The sequence below is a fragment of the Cyanistes caeruleus genome, chromosome 8, assembly GCF_971803275.1.
Source record: "Cyanistes caeruleus chromosome 8, bCyaCae1.hap1.1, whole genome shotgun sequence".
NCBI lineage: Eukaryota > Metazoa > Chordata > Aves > Passeriformes > Paridae > Cyanistes > Cyanistes caeruleus.
In genome coordinates, this window is record NC_141708.1 from 6,552,983 (window position 1) to 6,565,812 (window position 12,830).

Consider the following 12,830-nt stretch of genomic DNA (forward strand, 5'->3'; position numbering starts at 1 on the left):
CTTGGATTCCTTAGTCAAGGTTTACAACAGAACATATCTCAGGTTATCCTGCCCTGTGGACAGGAGAAGGGGTTTGCAAAAGACTTGTGCTACACTGGCACAAGTTCCCTTTTTAGGCTTCAGGGCTGTGTCACACAGAGAAGAAAAACATCTCGTCATTTTCTAAAGCATAGATTGAAATCTTCCCGGAACATTAAAAGAAAATTACTTTATTTCCTTTGTGTCCAGTGTTTCTAAAGAGCAAATAATGAGTTTGGTGATTCCCATTTCCTTTCACTGCCTCTTCTCCCCTGTAAATAATCTCACACTCTCTTTGCTGTGCAGGTCATATATAATAACTGCATTCAGTAATAGGGTTGAAAAATGCAGTAATACTAAAGTGAATGTTTTAAGGATGTTTGCCAAAAACCTTTTTTCAATAATACAAATAACTGACTCTTCCAAAGAGAAGAAACTGCTTCCCAATTTTGGACTTTAATGTTTTGGGGGGTTTTGACATGAAATATTCCTTCCTCTCCTCTTAGCGTGCAGGGTTCTCTGGGAGAATGTAATACTTTACAGACATACTCACAGACGTTTTCACTTCTTCTTCCTCAAAATGCATTAGACTATACCTTGCAAGAATACCTAAGATCTCCTTTGGCAACTCCGATGGTTTGGCCAAAAAAACCTATTTTGTTCTATCATACAGCACTGACATGGCTTCAGTTTCTGCTACATAAAGTGTGTTACATACCCCTGATGGGGAATATGAACAATTTGGAAAAACAGTATTCTTCTAGTTGATGTAAAGTCTGTAAAATAAATTTTTTTATTTGTACTTGATCAATGTTTTCTTAGCATTTATTCAAAAGAATGTGACATGCTTACTAAATTCTAGTAAAGATTTATGATTTAATGCTTACAAATAGTTAAGTAAATTTAGAATATTAGAAATTATTTTACAGTGTAAAATTAAGCTTACAAAAACAACAATTTCCTTTTTAGTTCCTGAAAATAAGCAGTTTGGTTTAAAAGCAGAAGTGTTACGCTCTAACTTTCCTGCTATGGCTTAGCGTTGTGATTTTCTGTTTTTGTATGCACCTAAGAGTTTTTAAAGTTTATTATTAAAAATGATGTTGCTTTGCTGGTAAGAGATTGTCATACAGATTTTCCTAGATGTTGTAATCTCTGTATTTATTAATGGACATTATGTCTTTCCTTAGAAATTCTGAGTGGAAGTGCTGTATCTAATGTTAACTTAGAATCTACTTATGAGACTTCAGTATTACTGGTGGCATTCTTACTTCTGAATCAAATAATAATCTAACTTCATACATGGTTTTGGAATAAATAGTAAATGAGATGGCATCTCATTTGTCTGTTGTCTGTAAAAGGGATGTTTATTCATCATCCCATTGTATTTGTAAATTATTTCAGATTGATAATTTCATGAAGCATTTGAAGATTAAAACTGCATCGTGTTTTGACACTCATGCAAATATTTGGTCATTTAAATGATACTAGCAAGCTATAAACTTCTGATTAATCACTGGAGCTGTGGAGTTCAGTTCATGTTTGAAAAGGTTTGGAAAAACTGATTTTCACTGACATTCAACTGCTGGGCTTTCAGAACAACAAGGCTGAGACAAGAAAAGGGTATGAGACACAAAATAATTTTCTCCTGCATTGTGTTTCCAGAGCATACATCCAATATTGAACTGAAAGTAGCAGTGGGGTTGTGCTCTGCGGTGCCTCACACGCTGGTGCATACAAACAGACTGATGCCTGTGCTGTGGAATCAATGTTTATGGACTTTGTCCTGTAAAAGTCAAGTGTTCACAGCTCCACATCAAAATGTTCTATTAATTTTAAAGTTAATGGACATCTTTTGTCCTCTTGTTTTATTGTTGGGGTTTGGGGTTTTTTTTCATAATAAGACACTAAGGAAATTACTTTTTTTTTTCTCCAGGATAGTCATTCCTGTTTTGTTGCATCTTAATCTCAAAAAGTATTTAATAAATAGTCTAGGGGACTGCTTTTTTTAAAGCAATTTTTTTTTAAGAAAGTACATTTTCTAAGCTCAGTGATACAGTTTAGCTCTAACTATTTCAATGCAAAGTACACTGAATGTATGCCTGTCACTGACAATGAAGTGCTAATATCTGCTTTGTCTCGCTCCTTATTTAAATAACTACTAAGGTTTGCAGGACCTTGTAAAACAGAGCTATTAATTAGACCAAATTAAAATAAACTTGCTTTAATATGATATAGCTAATTGGTTAAAATTTCCCTTTCTCCTGGGTGCAGCTGTTAGTTTTTCTCCCTTGCAGCAAGGTTTCTTGATAATAAATGTCCTTTCATTGTCAGCAATTTTCTTCTAACCTCTGTGTCACTTAGCTGATTTTCATCCTCCTCGTGTTTTGTGTTCCAATAGGTCTTTGGCTCTTCACGTTTATTATCAAGTCTTAATCTGATGGGGAGACAGGCATAAAGTAACTGTGCTGGGTATACAAAGATGTTTGAGTTTCTGAGTGAGCTTGTTGGTGTGGGTGGTGTTTGAGAGCTCCAAATGCCCTTCACTTGCGTTCATCGTAGCCTGAGATAGCGCGGGGTTTCTCGCAGTTGCCAGAAAGAAGAATCAAGGAAACTGTTCATCTGGTTTGGGTTGATAAATAAAACCACTTTACCTCATGAGAAAGCTTGTGACTGTGCCAAAGTTAATAAAAAGTTGAGATGAACTTTGCTTGTTATGTTCAAAGGCGCTCTCCTTCCAAAAACAGCTTTCCATCAGATACTGCTGGAATATTGGAAGTCTCCTTGCCATCAGTGAGTCATACGTGTTGTAATCTGCAGGCCGTGTTCCTGCATGGGAGCCAAATGTTCAGATACCTACATATCTTGGGTCCCAGCTGTCCCTCATTTCTTTCATGTGGTCTTTCCCTGGAGGAGGAGGGAAGGGTGAAATGCTGGGGATCACCTCAGGGGTTTCTAGTCTTTGCACTACAGAATATTTTCACTGTTAAGTCATCCACTGTGTAGCTCTGCTCAAAGGAGTCGTTGGATTCAAAGGAAACTCAAGAGCATCAGAGTCTGTACAGAAAAATGCTTTAAAAAAGAGGTTTGGTAACTTTTTTTTCCCCTTTTTACTGTCTAATTATGCCCTTTCTCCATATCTGGTCATCATGCACTTTGCCATGATTGCATGTACCAACAGTGGTCAGAGGTCATTGTTGCCTTTCTTAAAAAAGATGTGGCAACACCAGCTCTTCTCCTGACATACTCTTTCAGACAAGACTTGTGACTTTCTGGAAAACTCTTATCACTTTGGGCCTTTCTTTGAATGGATGAGAAAATACCAACTGTAGAAGAAAGGAGTAGGTTTGTCTGAGGTGACCCCTGTGACAGGGCTGTGGTGACCACCTTCCTTCAGTAGTTGGGTGTTTTTCTGCTCTGCTCAGAGGCTGAGTGGACAAGAGTTGTCTCATGTAGCGAGCACACTCCCAGCAATGTCTCTTCTGCAGCCATGCAAAGTTAACAGGATGTCCACCCTAGACAGGCCATGACTCTCAAACATCTTTTCTTACTAATGAGCTCCAGTTCTGGGCTTTGAGATACAGATCTAACGTAAGATTTCAGAAGAAACTATATAGTCAAAATAGATGACTTCCTAAAGGAATGTAATTAAATGGCCAGAATAACAGGGTGTTAAAAAGAAAACCATCTTCAAGCTTTTGTTGTTGTTTTTTTTTTCCTTTCATATTCTAAGCATCCATTTCTTTCCTGGAATTCTCTCACTAAGCAGCTTTCTACTTCAGTGCACTAACAGAAATTAGGGGGAAAAGTGGTTATAATTTGTTTTTCAGCCCTTTGTAATTTTCATGTTTGTCAGCATTCCGTAAATGCGAGTTTACTTCCTGATCTTCGTTATGATAGTTCCTCTTCTATTCAAACACAATGATTTGGAAATATTTTTTTGAGCTTAATCGCTTAGAGCAAGACTTACAAAGGAACCATCATAGGAAAACTGAGATTTGAATACTTGGACTTCGAGCAAAGCTCAGAAATAATGGTTTCCTCGTTTGATAAGAATGTGCAGTTATATTATTGTGATCTTTGGATGTTGTTTTTGTTGCAGCTTTGTGTGCTGCCAAAACAAATTCATGTCATTTGTGTTTTTGACAGTTAAAATATTCAATTAGTGTTGTTTGAAATTGCAGTAATTGTTCATGTTGTTTCCATACAGCACATTGCAACATTTGTGAATTGCTAGCTTAAAGCTATATTGCATATAAATAAAGGACTAAAGCAGAAGAGTAATTCAGGGTTTCTTAAATAAAAAAAGTTCATCTTCTTCCACAGACATTTAAATACTTCTTCGTTTCTTAACACTTAGCAGTTTATTATTTAAATGCTCTGAAATTCAATTATGTAACAGTAGTTTTGGTGTAAATGAGGATGGCATTTAAACAAACGAACAAAAATCAGCCTGAAAACTCCATCAGGGTTGTTTCTGTAGGCAACTATTTACTTGTTTCATTCTGGAATAACCTTTAAGTCTTGGAACTGCACTTAAGCTTGTTATATATTGGTCTTGTTATTCTTACATACATTACTGGGGATTAATAATAGAAGTTTGAGAAAAAAGAGTAGGTGCCTGTGGGAAATGCAGAAAATAGTGAGAAAGCTTAAAAAGTTAATACAAGTCTGTTTCCTCAAACTCAGTGCAGTTCTATAGCAAACTGCCGAGCAGCACAGCATTTTTATTTCTATAAAGAACTGAACTACAATTAAAAAAAAAAAAAATGCAGTGCTATTAAGATTATAGGAAAGAAGTGACAGCCACGCAGCTAAGGAGAGAGCCATGGACTGAGCTGAATAATCCACTTCCATCTGTGGAAAGCCATTGCACAAACTGAATAAACAATCACATCCTCCAAAGAGGAGACTCAACTCCAGACAGTTCAAACATCCACAATTGAATAGCAACAAAGTAAATGCAGAAGGCCGGAGGAGGAGGAGGCTGTCTACCTGAACTCAGTAAATTGAAACCAAATATAAAATTTCCTGTGGAGGTTTCTACACTGACTGCCTCTCTCTTCTTGGGAATCAAAAAAGCAAATTAAATTTCTGTCCTTGAAGCTGAAACATATGAAGCCTCCTTTCAAATAGAATATCTGTTGATGGAATGATGGTAGACAGTAATTTGGAATAGTCTAAAACGAATGTGCTTTAGGGGAAAAAGTGGTATTCTTAAATTCATTATGGACTGCTTTTATTAGAAAAAAAGTTGCCAAAGATCTCAGACACTGAGGTCTGTAAATAATTAATCACTATCTTGGTCTGTCATATGAAAGTCAACTACAGAGATTGCACCTCAGTTGTCCTTTTTCGTTGTTTTTTAGAAAAAGATATTTGAGGTTATTTGAGTTAAAATGTAAATTGTATTTCTTTTGCACGATAAGTATGAGGAAAGAGTTTGAGTCTTTGAAGAAACTTTTTAGGCTATTGTTAATTGAGATTTGTTCTAAATATCCCTTAATAATGTGTAAGTATATAAGAGTTTTGTTTTTGTCACTCCAAACAGCATTTTTCACAGAATACTGGAGAACTATTCATAGTGTTAGGTTTTATAAAACAACTGGGCTGCATTCAAAGTGATACCTAGATTGATGGTACAGTGCTTCTAATAAAATGGATAATGAGCTTGTGTTTAATAGTAGTATTTGATTAAGGACTGGGACTTTTGTGAATACCTCCAAAGATGTAAACTTTGTTGGTAAAGAGTTAATCAATTAGGTGAAGTCAATGGATGTTCTAATGCATTTTTCAAATAATAATTTGTTTTTAATATTAAAATTGTATCATTTTATTTAATTTTTATTTAAATTATTGATAGTAGCCATGAATCCTTGCAGTCAGCTTTACTGAGATACTTTTGATTTCTTTCTCTGCAGGCAGAACTTGTGAAAGGGAATCTGCAAAGCGTTGGGCTCACGCTGCGCCTTGTGCAGTCCAAGGAGGAGGATGCAGGGCACGTTGTCATCGAAACTGTGACTCCAAACTCACCTGCTGCAGCTGCTGATCTCCAGAGAGGAGACAGACTGCTGGCAATTGGCAGTGAGTGATATGTCATATTTCACAATAAGGTCCTTCTTGTCGTGTATGCAGTTTGGTTAATCTCCCTTTCTTAATAATTATTATTTTCTTAATAATTAAAGTTGTGCTTGGCACTCAAAAGCTAACATTTATGTATTTATGGTCACTTAAGGTCTTTGTTTGCTTGATTTATTTTCTTGAATATTTATTTATTCCTTCATAGGTAAAAGGCAAAAGAAGCTTGAATAAACATTTGACAACAACATTAAAAACAGAACAAAGAAAGAACAAATCAAAACAATAAAAACCCCAGCCAAAACATTAATGTGACTGGGCTAGCAGGAAGTTTAACCTCTTACAGAGGTTTTACAGACCAGAGCTTAAAATCTGAATAAATTACTTCTTTTGCTTAGATACTGCCTAAATTAATCCCCATTGCAATACTCCAGTAATTTAAAAGGGTTTTCAGTTCCTTTGAAGAGATAACTGATGATTGCTTTAGAATAAAGGAAAAGTCATTTTTATGTGATCCCCTGCATGACTGTATGTGGACTGTGTGCTCATTAAGATATTTTGGCTTGCATGTAATTTGGAGATACATCAAATGGCTCTGAGCAAATTCTGCTCGGGAAGATGGTTCAGCTCACTCCAGCCACACTGATAATGTAGCATTATTATATTTATATTACATTATATGTTATATAGCAACTATTTTCATTTTAGCCTGCTTCTGTTACAATTGTGTTTAAAGATACCCATCTTTTTTTGAGTCCTTTGTTACATGTCTACTGCTGAAAAATCCAAACTTTACAGTAAGACCAAGGTTAAAGCTGTTTCCATATCAAATCAACATTACTAAGATTACAGTATTATTAAGGACAGCAAACTGGAGTATTTATGTAATTCTTTTTTCCAGCTCCATATTTATATGAATAAAATGGAGAGAATCCATCTGTTAAATTTCAGTTAAGCTCTTCTGTCATAATTGACTTCCTTTGTTACTGAGCAACAATGTGTTTGTTGACTATTTTTGGTCACTTAGATTGTTATCATAATTAAAACTTAATAATGTTTGTCTTTTTTTTTTTTAATAGGTGTTAAAATCACATCAACTGTCCAAGTGTTGAAGCTTATTAGACAGGCTGGGGACAGAGTTTTAGTCTTTTATGAAAGGCCCGTTGGGTATAATCAGCATGGCTCAGCACTGCAGGATGGATTTGGACAACTGGAGGACACAGCTTTCTTGGCACAGGCAGAAGATGACCAGAATAGTTTAGCAGTAGATACTGATAGCAGAGATTTTGACTCAGAATTTGAAGATTTAGCTTGTGATGCACCTGACCAAAAAGAAGATCTGCCAACAACTCCAAGTCCCAAACGGTCAGTGGTAATTCTTGCTGCTGCTAAACCTCTTGGAACTATATCACCCATCCTGAATCGAAAACTGCATTTAGGAGGTTATCAGGCAGCATCAAAAACGCAACAAAAAGATGGGGCTAAAGTGGTAGCACCTAAAACTGTTGAGGTTTCAGATGCATCACAGCCATTGGGTAAGCAGTCACAAGGATCTGGTACTAAGCCTCCTGTGCCACCTAGGCCACAAATTAAGCCTATTTTGTCTACTAGTGATAGCCAAAATGTGTTAGAAACTGCAGGTGTATGTTCTGATAAACCAGAGAGGCCACCTCCACCTGCAAATAATGGAGAAAAATCTACGGAGAAGATAATTAAAATTAGTGATCAGATAGAAGACCCAGCAGTATCAAAAGTAGTAACAGCACCAAAGCAAGATGCATTAAAAGATGGACTTACAGAAAACGCACGTAGTGGTAAAGATAGTGATGATCATCGAACATGGGAGTCACCAGAAATTCCTTATAAAATCCGTCAGGGCCGATGGCCGATGACGAGAACATCCTCCTGTCTATTTGAAGTAGAAAAATACCATAAGTACCTTAATGTTGCACTGTGGTGCAGAGACCCTTTCAAAGCAGGTGGTTTTATCTGCTTAGGATATGCAAGCATAAAACTTGAAGAAATTGCTTTAGATTGTCTAGCTACATCCTCGATGGAATTTGTTAGGAAATTTCAACTGGCTGCTCCTACACCTAAAGCAGCAGTCACCAGAACAGCGTTGCGGAGTTTGACAACCCATAAAGGTTTCAATGAAAAATTTTGCTATGGTGATGTAACTTTACAATTCAAATATTTAAAAGAAGGTGAGATGGATGATTCAAGCTTATTTCTGGAGAAAGAGAGGGAATGTCACTTGGAAGAGGAAGCTCGTGCCCTTCAGAAAGAGGATCCTTGCTTGGGACAAGTTCTCACAGACAACAAGCATAACTTTCAGGATACTCAGTTTCAGAATCCAACTTGGTGTGATTACTGCAAAAAGAAAGTATGGACTAAAGCGGCTTCGCAGTGCATGCTCTGTGCTTACGTTTGCCATAAAAAATGTCAAGAAAAATGTTTAACCGAGATGCCCTTTTGTGTAGGAGCTGAAAAGCGGCTCGATCGAACTGTGGGCAGCAGCAGAGCGGAGGGACAGGAGGCTCCTGCAGCCGCCTCCTCTCGGGTTGATTCCGAGGCCAAGTCCGGTAACAGAACTACAGGTCTGACCAGGCATATCATCAACACGAGCACGCGCCTGCTGAACCTCCGGCAGGTGCCCAAAAGCCGCCTGGCCGAGCAGGGGCCGGACGTGGCCGAGCCTTCGCCAAAGCACACCCCGAACACGTCTGACAACGAGAGCAGCGACACCGAGCTCAGCGGGCCCAGCAGCCCCTCCAAGCGCGCCGTGGGCACCGGCATCAAGCTGGTCCGCAAGGAGGGGGGCCTCGACGACAGTGTCTTCATTGCTGTTAAAGAAATCGGGCGGGATCTCTACAGAAGTTTACCCACAGAGGAGCGTTTTCACAAGTTGGAGTTTATGTTGGAAAAGCTGCAGAATGAAATAGACCAAGAGCTGGAAAACAATAATTCGCTGGTTAAAGAAGCAAAAGAGACAAGCGAGCCGAGGAAAAAAGCCCTGATTTCTGCTGCGCTGGCTAAGTCGGGTGAGAGACTGCAGGCCCTCACGCTGCTGATGATCCACTACAGGGCAGGCATTGAGGATATAGAGTCCCTGGAGACCTTGTTCTTAGAGAAGCAATCCAAAAAAGTGACTAAAGATTCTGAGGAATCCAGTATAGCAGAAGAAGTGGATAGCGAAGATGGCAGTCTGATGGAGGCTCCAACATTGAACATCATATCAGAAGAACCAGTTGATCCACCTCAATCAGTAGACTGATATTTACATATTTAGTCTTTGAAGGAATGGACTAAAAGAATACTTTGCACTTAGCTCCAAACACACACAAATTAAATTAAAACACTGGTATAATGTGCGTGTCCTGCTTCTCCACAGTTAATTGCTAGTAGTGGTTCTTCTCCAGCTACAGCACCATCGTTCTGTTAAACCAGCTGGTTCAAACTACACTTTGGGGTTTATATTGGAAATTTATTTTTAATAACTTATTTTTATTTTTTCTAATTATGTAATCTTACCATTTCACATCAATGTGTGTGGTTTCCTTTAATGTGTTACTTGCCCCCAGTTCCCCTCTCTGTATTTTTTGGGGTTTTGTTTTGTTTTTTGGGGTTTGTTTTTTTGTTTTTTTTTTTGTAGTGTTTTCAATGGGAAACAGGCAGGGTTTTCAAAATGTTTCGTTTCCATTGTATGATGAAAACATTATAAGCTTGTTGCATGCCTAAGCTGATGACTGACACAGAAGTCACCAAGGGGCCAGGCTTTTAAATGTTGATCAGTTTTATTGTATGTCTTCTAGGTAGTTGTGTATTTTTTGCCAAACATATCATGAAAGCAAACAAAAGGTCTTTCATTTTGTCTGTTATTAATACTTACTGAAGTTACCATTGCATATCATTTGTTTTCCATGTTTTTGTTAAATACAAGAACTTTTTGTAGTTTGTATTTAACACAAAATGTAGTAATCCTATGCTAAAAACTAAAAATCCTCCTTAGAACTTTGGACTATTGTTAGATATCAAAGTATAAACTGGTATCTCATAATACTTTAATTGGGAATATTTTGAAGGTAAGAGGCTCATTGCCTTCCAGAACAAAATCATATGTTTGTGATGTTGTATTATCTGCTAGCCTGATAAAGGAAAGTTGTTCTTCACAAGAGTTGGAGGTTTCATTGCCTTCTGTGAAAAAGCATGTAATGATGGTGTAAGTAATATAAAGAAATTAATATTTTGCTGCAGACTATCATTTTGGAAAGCTTAAGGTGCAAAATACAAAGTAACTAATGTTCTCTCAACATTTTGAGTAATCTTAGAGTGGTAAGTTGCATTCAGCTTCTCAGACAGAAGATAAGAGTCTGAGCAGAAGGATCACCTTTGTCAGCAAAATGTCCTATAGTGTATATAACATGTTTTATTTGAGTTAATTTGTGAGTCCAGTAGAGATGAGGAAGAAATTCAGCCAGCTGCTTTTGAAAAGAACTGTCTGGTCTTGTGCTATGTGTAAATTGTGGATCTTAGCATCACCTGGCTAAGGCCATCGTTCTTATTTATTTCCTGTAGACACGTCTTTGTTTCATCTTCTGTGTTTAGAAATTTTGTATAAAATATCATCTTTATTTTAGGTACTGTGCTAGGTACTTGTATCATTATCACTGGTATTGCTGGTAGTAGAAAAAAAAAAAAAAAGCCTTTGTGGGAGTGGAGTTTGAGATGGTAAAATAACTCCTTTAGTTCTTGAGGTAATCTATAATGTACCTCTCCTTTAAATTTGCTTCTTGGTTTAGTTTGTGATGGGCAAAATTAAGAAGCAGTGGTTTTCACTATGGAACAGCGTGCTTATGCTTCTAAACAAAATGGTTACTGCCAGTCATGCAACTACTTGCACTTTTTTGTGAGTTCTGGGCAGTTGATACTACTTAGTTGATGTATGGAAAACACTATCCATGCTAAAACAGGCATGTGACACACTTCTGAAATTAAGCTTCAGCAAATAATCGCACAAAATTAGCTTCCCTTCTTGTCTAAAAGTTATTTAACCTGTACTTGCTTGAGATGCATATTAAGACTTCCCCACTCCATTTTCTCAGCAGCTTACCATTGGTGGTGATCTGCATTCAATCCCATCAGTGTTTGCTCTTACAGACTACTACAGAGGTTTTCAAATATATCCAAGTGCTTCATTTAAGCCCTGGTGCACATGAAGGAGCTGTGAAAACAATGCAAATACTGATTTCAAAAAACACTTTCATGGTTTTAAATTGACTCGTGTAACACAGTGGGTAAGAAAAGCTGGATATCGTTTTCCTCGCATAGTGTTGCTAATGATGATGATTGTAAGAGGTTAATTAAATGTAGTGCAATATTTTTAAATATACCGAATGGAAAAAGGGCAAAATAGTTGTATTTTAGTGATAAGAAGGAAAACATAAATTCCTATCTGGCATTATTTACAATAAGCAGTGAATCTCGAGGGGGAAATTGTAATACTACATTCCTGATGTAATCTTTGCTTCATGCTTGACTGTAAATAGCTGAAAATAAAGAATACCACAGAAAACAAGAATATCTTGACTTAATGATATCTGAATAGGTGGCAGCTACACACATTTGCAGAAGACCTGCCTAATATGATTTTGTTGGCTATTATTTTATCATGAGAATAAGCTTTAATAAAATAGTTTTGCTAAATTATCAACTTTCTTGTATTGTGTCAATGTTTTTTAAACACTTCTATTGCAGTAGCTTATCTAAAGCCACCACTTACAAGAAGGATCTTCAGGGGAAAAACACATATTGCATTATATAAAACTACTGATAACTGAATTGATTGCTGAGAAATTTGAAATAAAGCATCTGTGGAAGTTTACAGCTGCAGAGGAATAAGTAGTGGGAGCGAATGAATATACAAATATTCAAATATACAAAATAGTAAAAATCCACATAATTTCCAGAACAGAAGGAGGATTTTTGTGTATTTTCTGAGTAAAATTTTGTCCTGTCACCAAAAAAGGTTTGGTTACTCATTACTCAAAATATCCAAAACAACTTCTAAGTTTTTATTTGGGAGTGGGGGGAAAGGTGGCCCAGAGATTCCAAACATGAGGGTGACTGTGTGGATTTTAATTAATCATCATCTTCTGGTGGAGCAGGAATGGAGCAATAGCAGGGGAGCCACTGCACTGCACTGATCTGCTCAGCAAATCATGGGAAGATGCTGCTCCCTAAGGCCCAGCAGAAACCTGGCTCCAGCTGCAGCAGAGGAATGTGATCCATTAATCTCTCCTTGGGTCTCCTCCTCATACTCATGTTGCAGATTAATGCAAACTCCTCCTTAGTTTTGATGTGCTCAAAAATACAGAACAAAGCCATGAAGAAAGCCTTTCAGTGCTTTAAAAAAAAAAAAACAAAAAAAAAAAAAAGTGAGTTGCTAAGTTTGAATTACATACTTGTGAGTTCAAGAAATACGCTGTTGATCAGCTGGCAAAAAGATGAACACGTCCTGTAATAATTTAGAATTCTTGCATTGGTATTTCAGTCCCAAATTTGATCAGATGAACAATTTGATGTTGACCAAAAGACTTCAGTGGAGTAGAATAACAGCTCTTGGGGCAAAGTTCCAAGTGTGCAAATCACAGTAAAATCTGAGCCTAATATAAACAGCCACTGATCTGCACAATTATTACTTGGTGAAGAATTCATCACAGGACGGAACCTTGGTGTCT

At 37.2% G+C, this 12,830-nt stretch overlaps 1 protein-coding gene across 2 annotated transcripts in view; it reads left to right on the forward strand.

Annotated features, from left to right (window-relative positions):
- The window catches only part of PDZD8 (PDZ domain containing 8), a 52,078-nt gene extending 40,275 nt beyond the window's left edge, over positions 1–11,803 (forward strand). For both annotated transcript variants that reach the window (XM_023929283.2, XM_086901383.1), the window contains 2 exons: positions 5,937–6,099; positions 7,173–11,803. In XM_023929283.2, coding sequence (XP_023785051.2) covers positions 5,937–6,099; positions 7,173–9,367 — 2,358 coding nt within the window. In that variant the 3' untranslated portion in view covers positions 9,368–11,803. The remainder of the gene's footprint in view (positions 1–5,936; positions 6,100–7,172) is intronic.
- Positions 11,804–12,830: the final 1,027 nt, after the last annotated feature.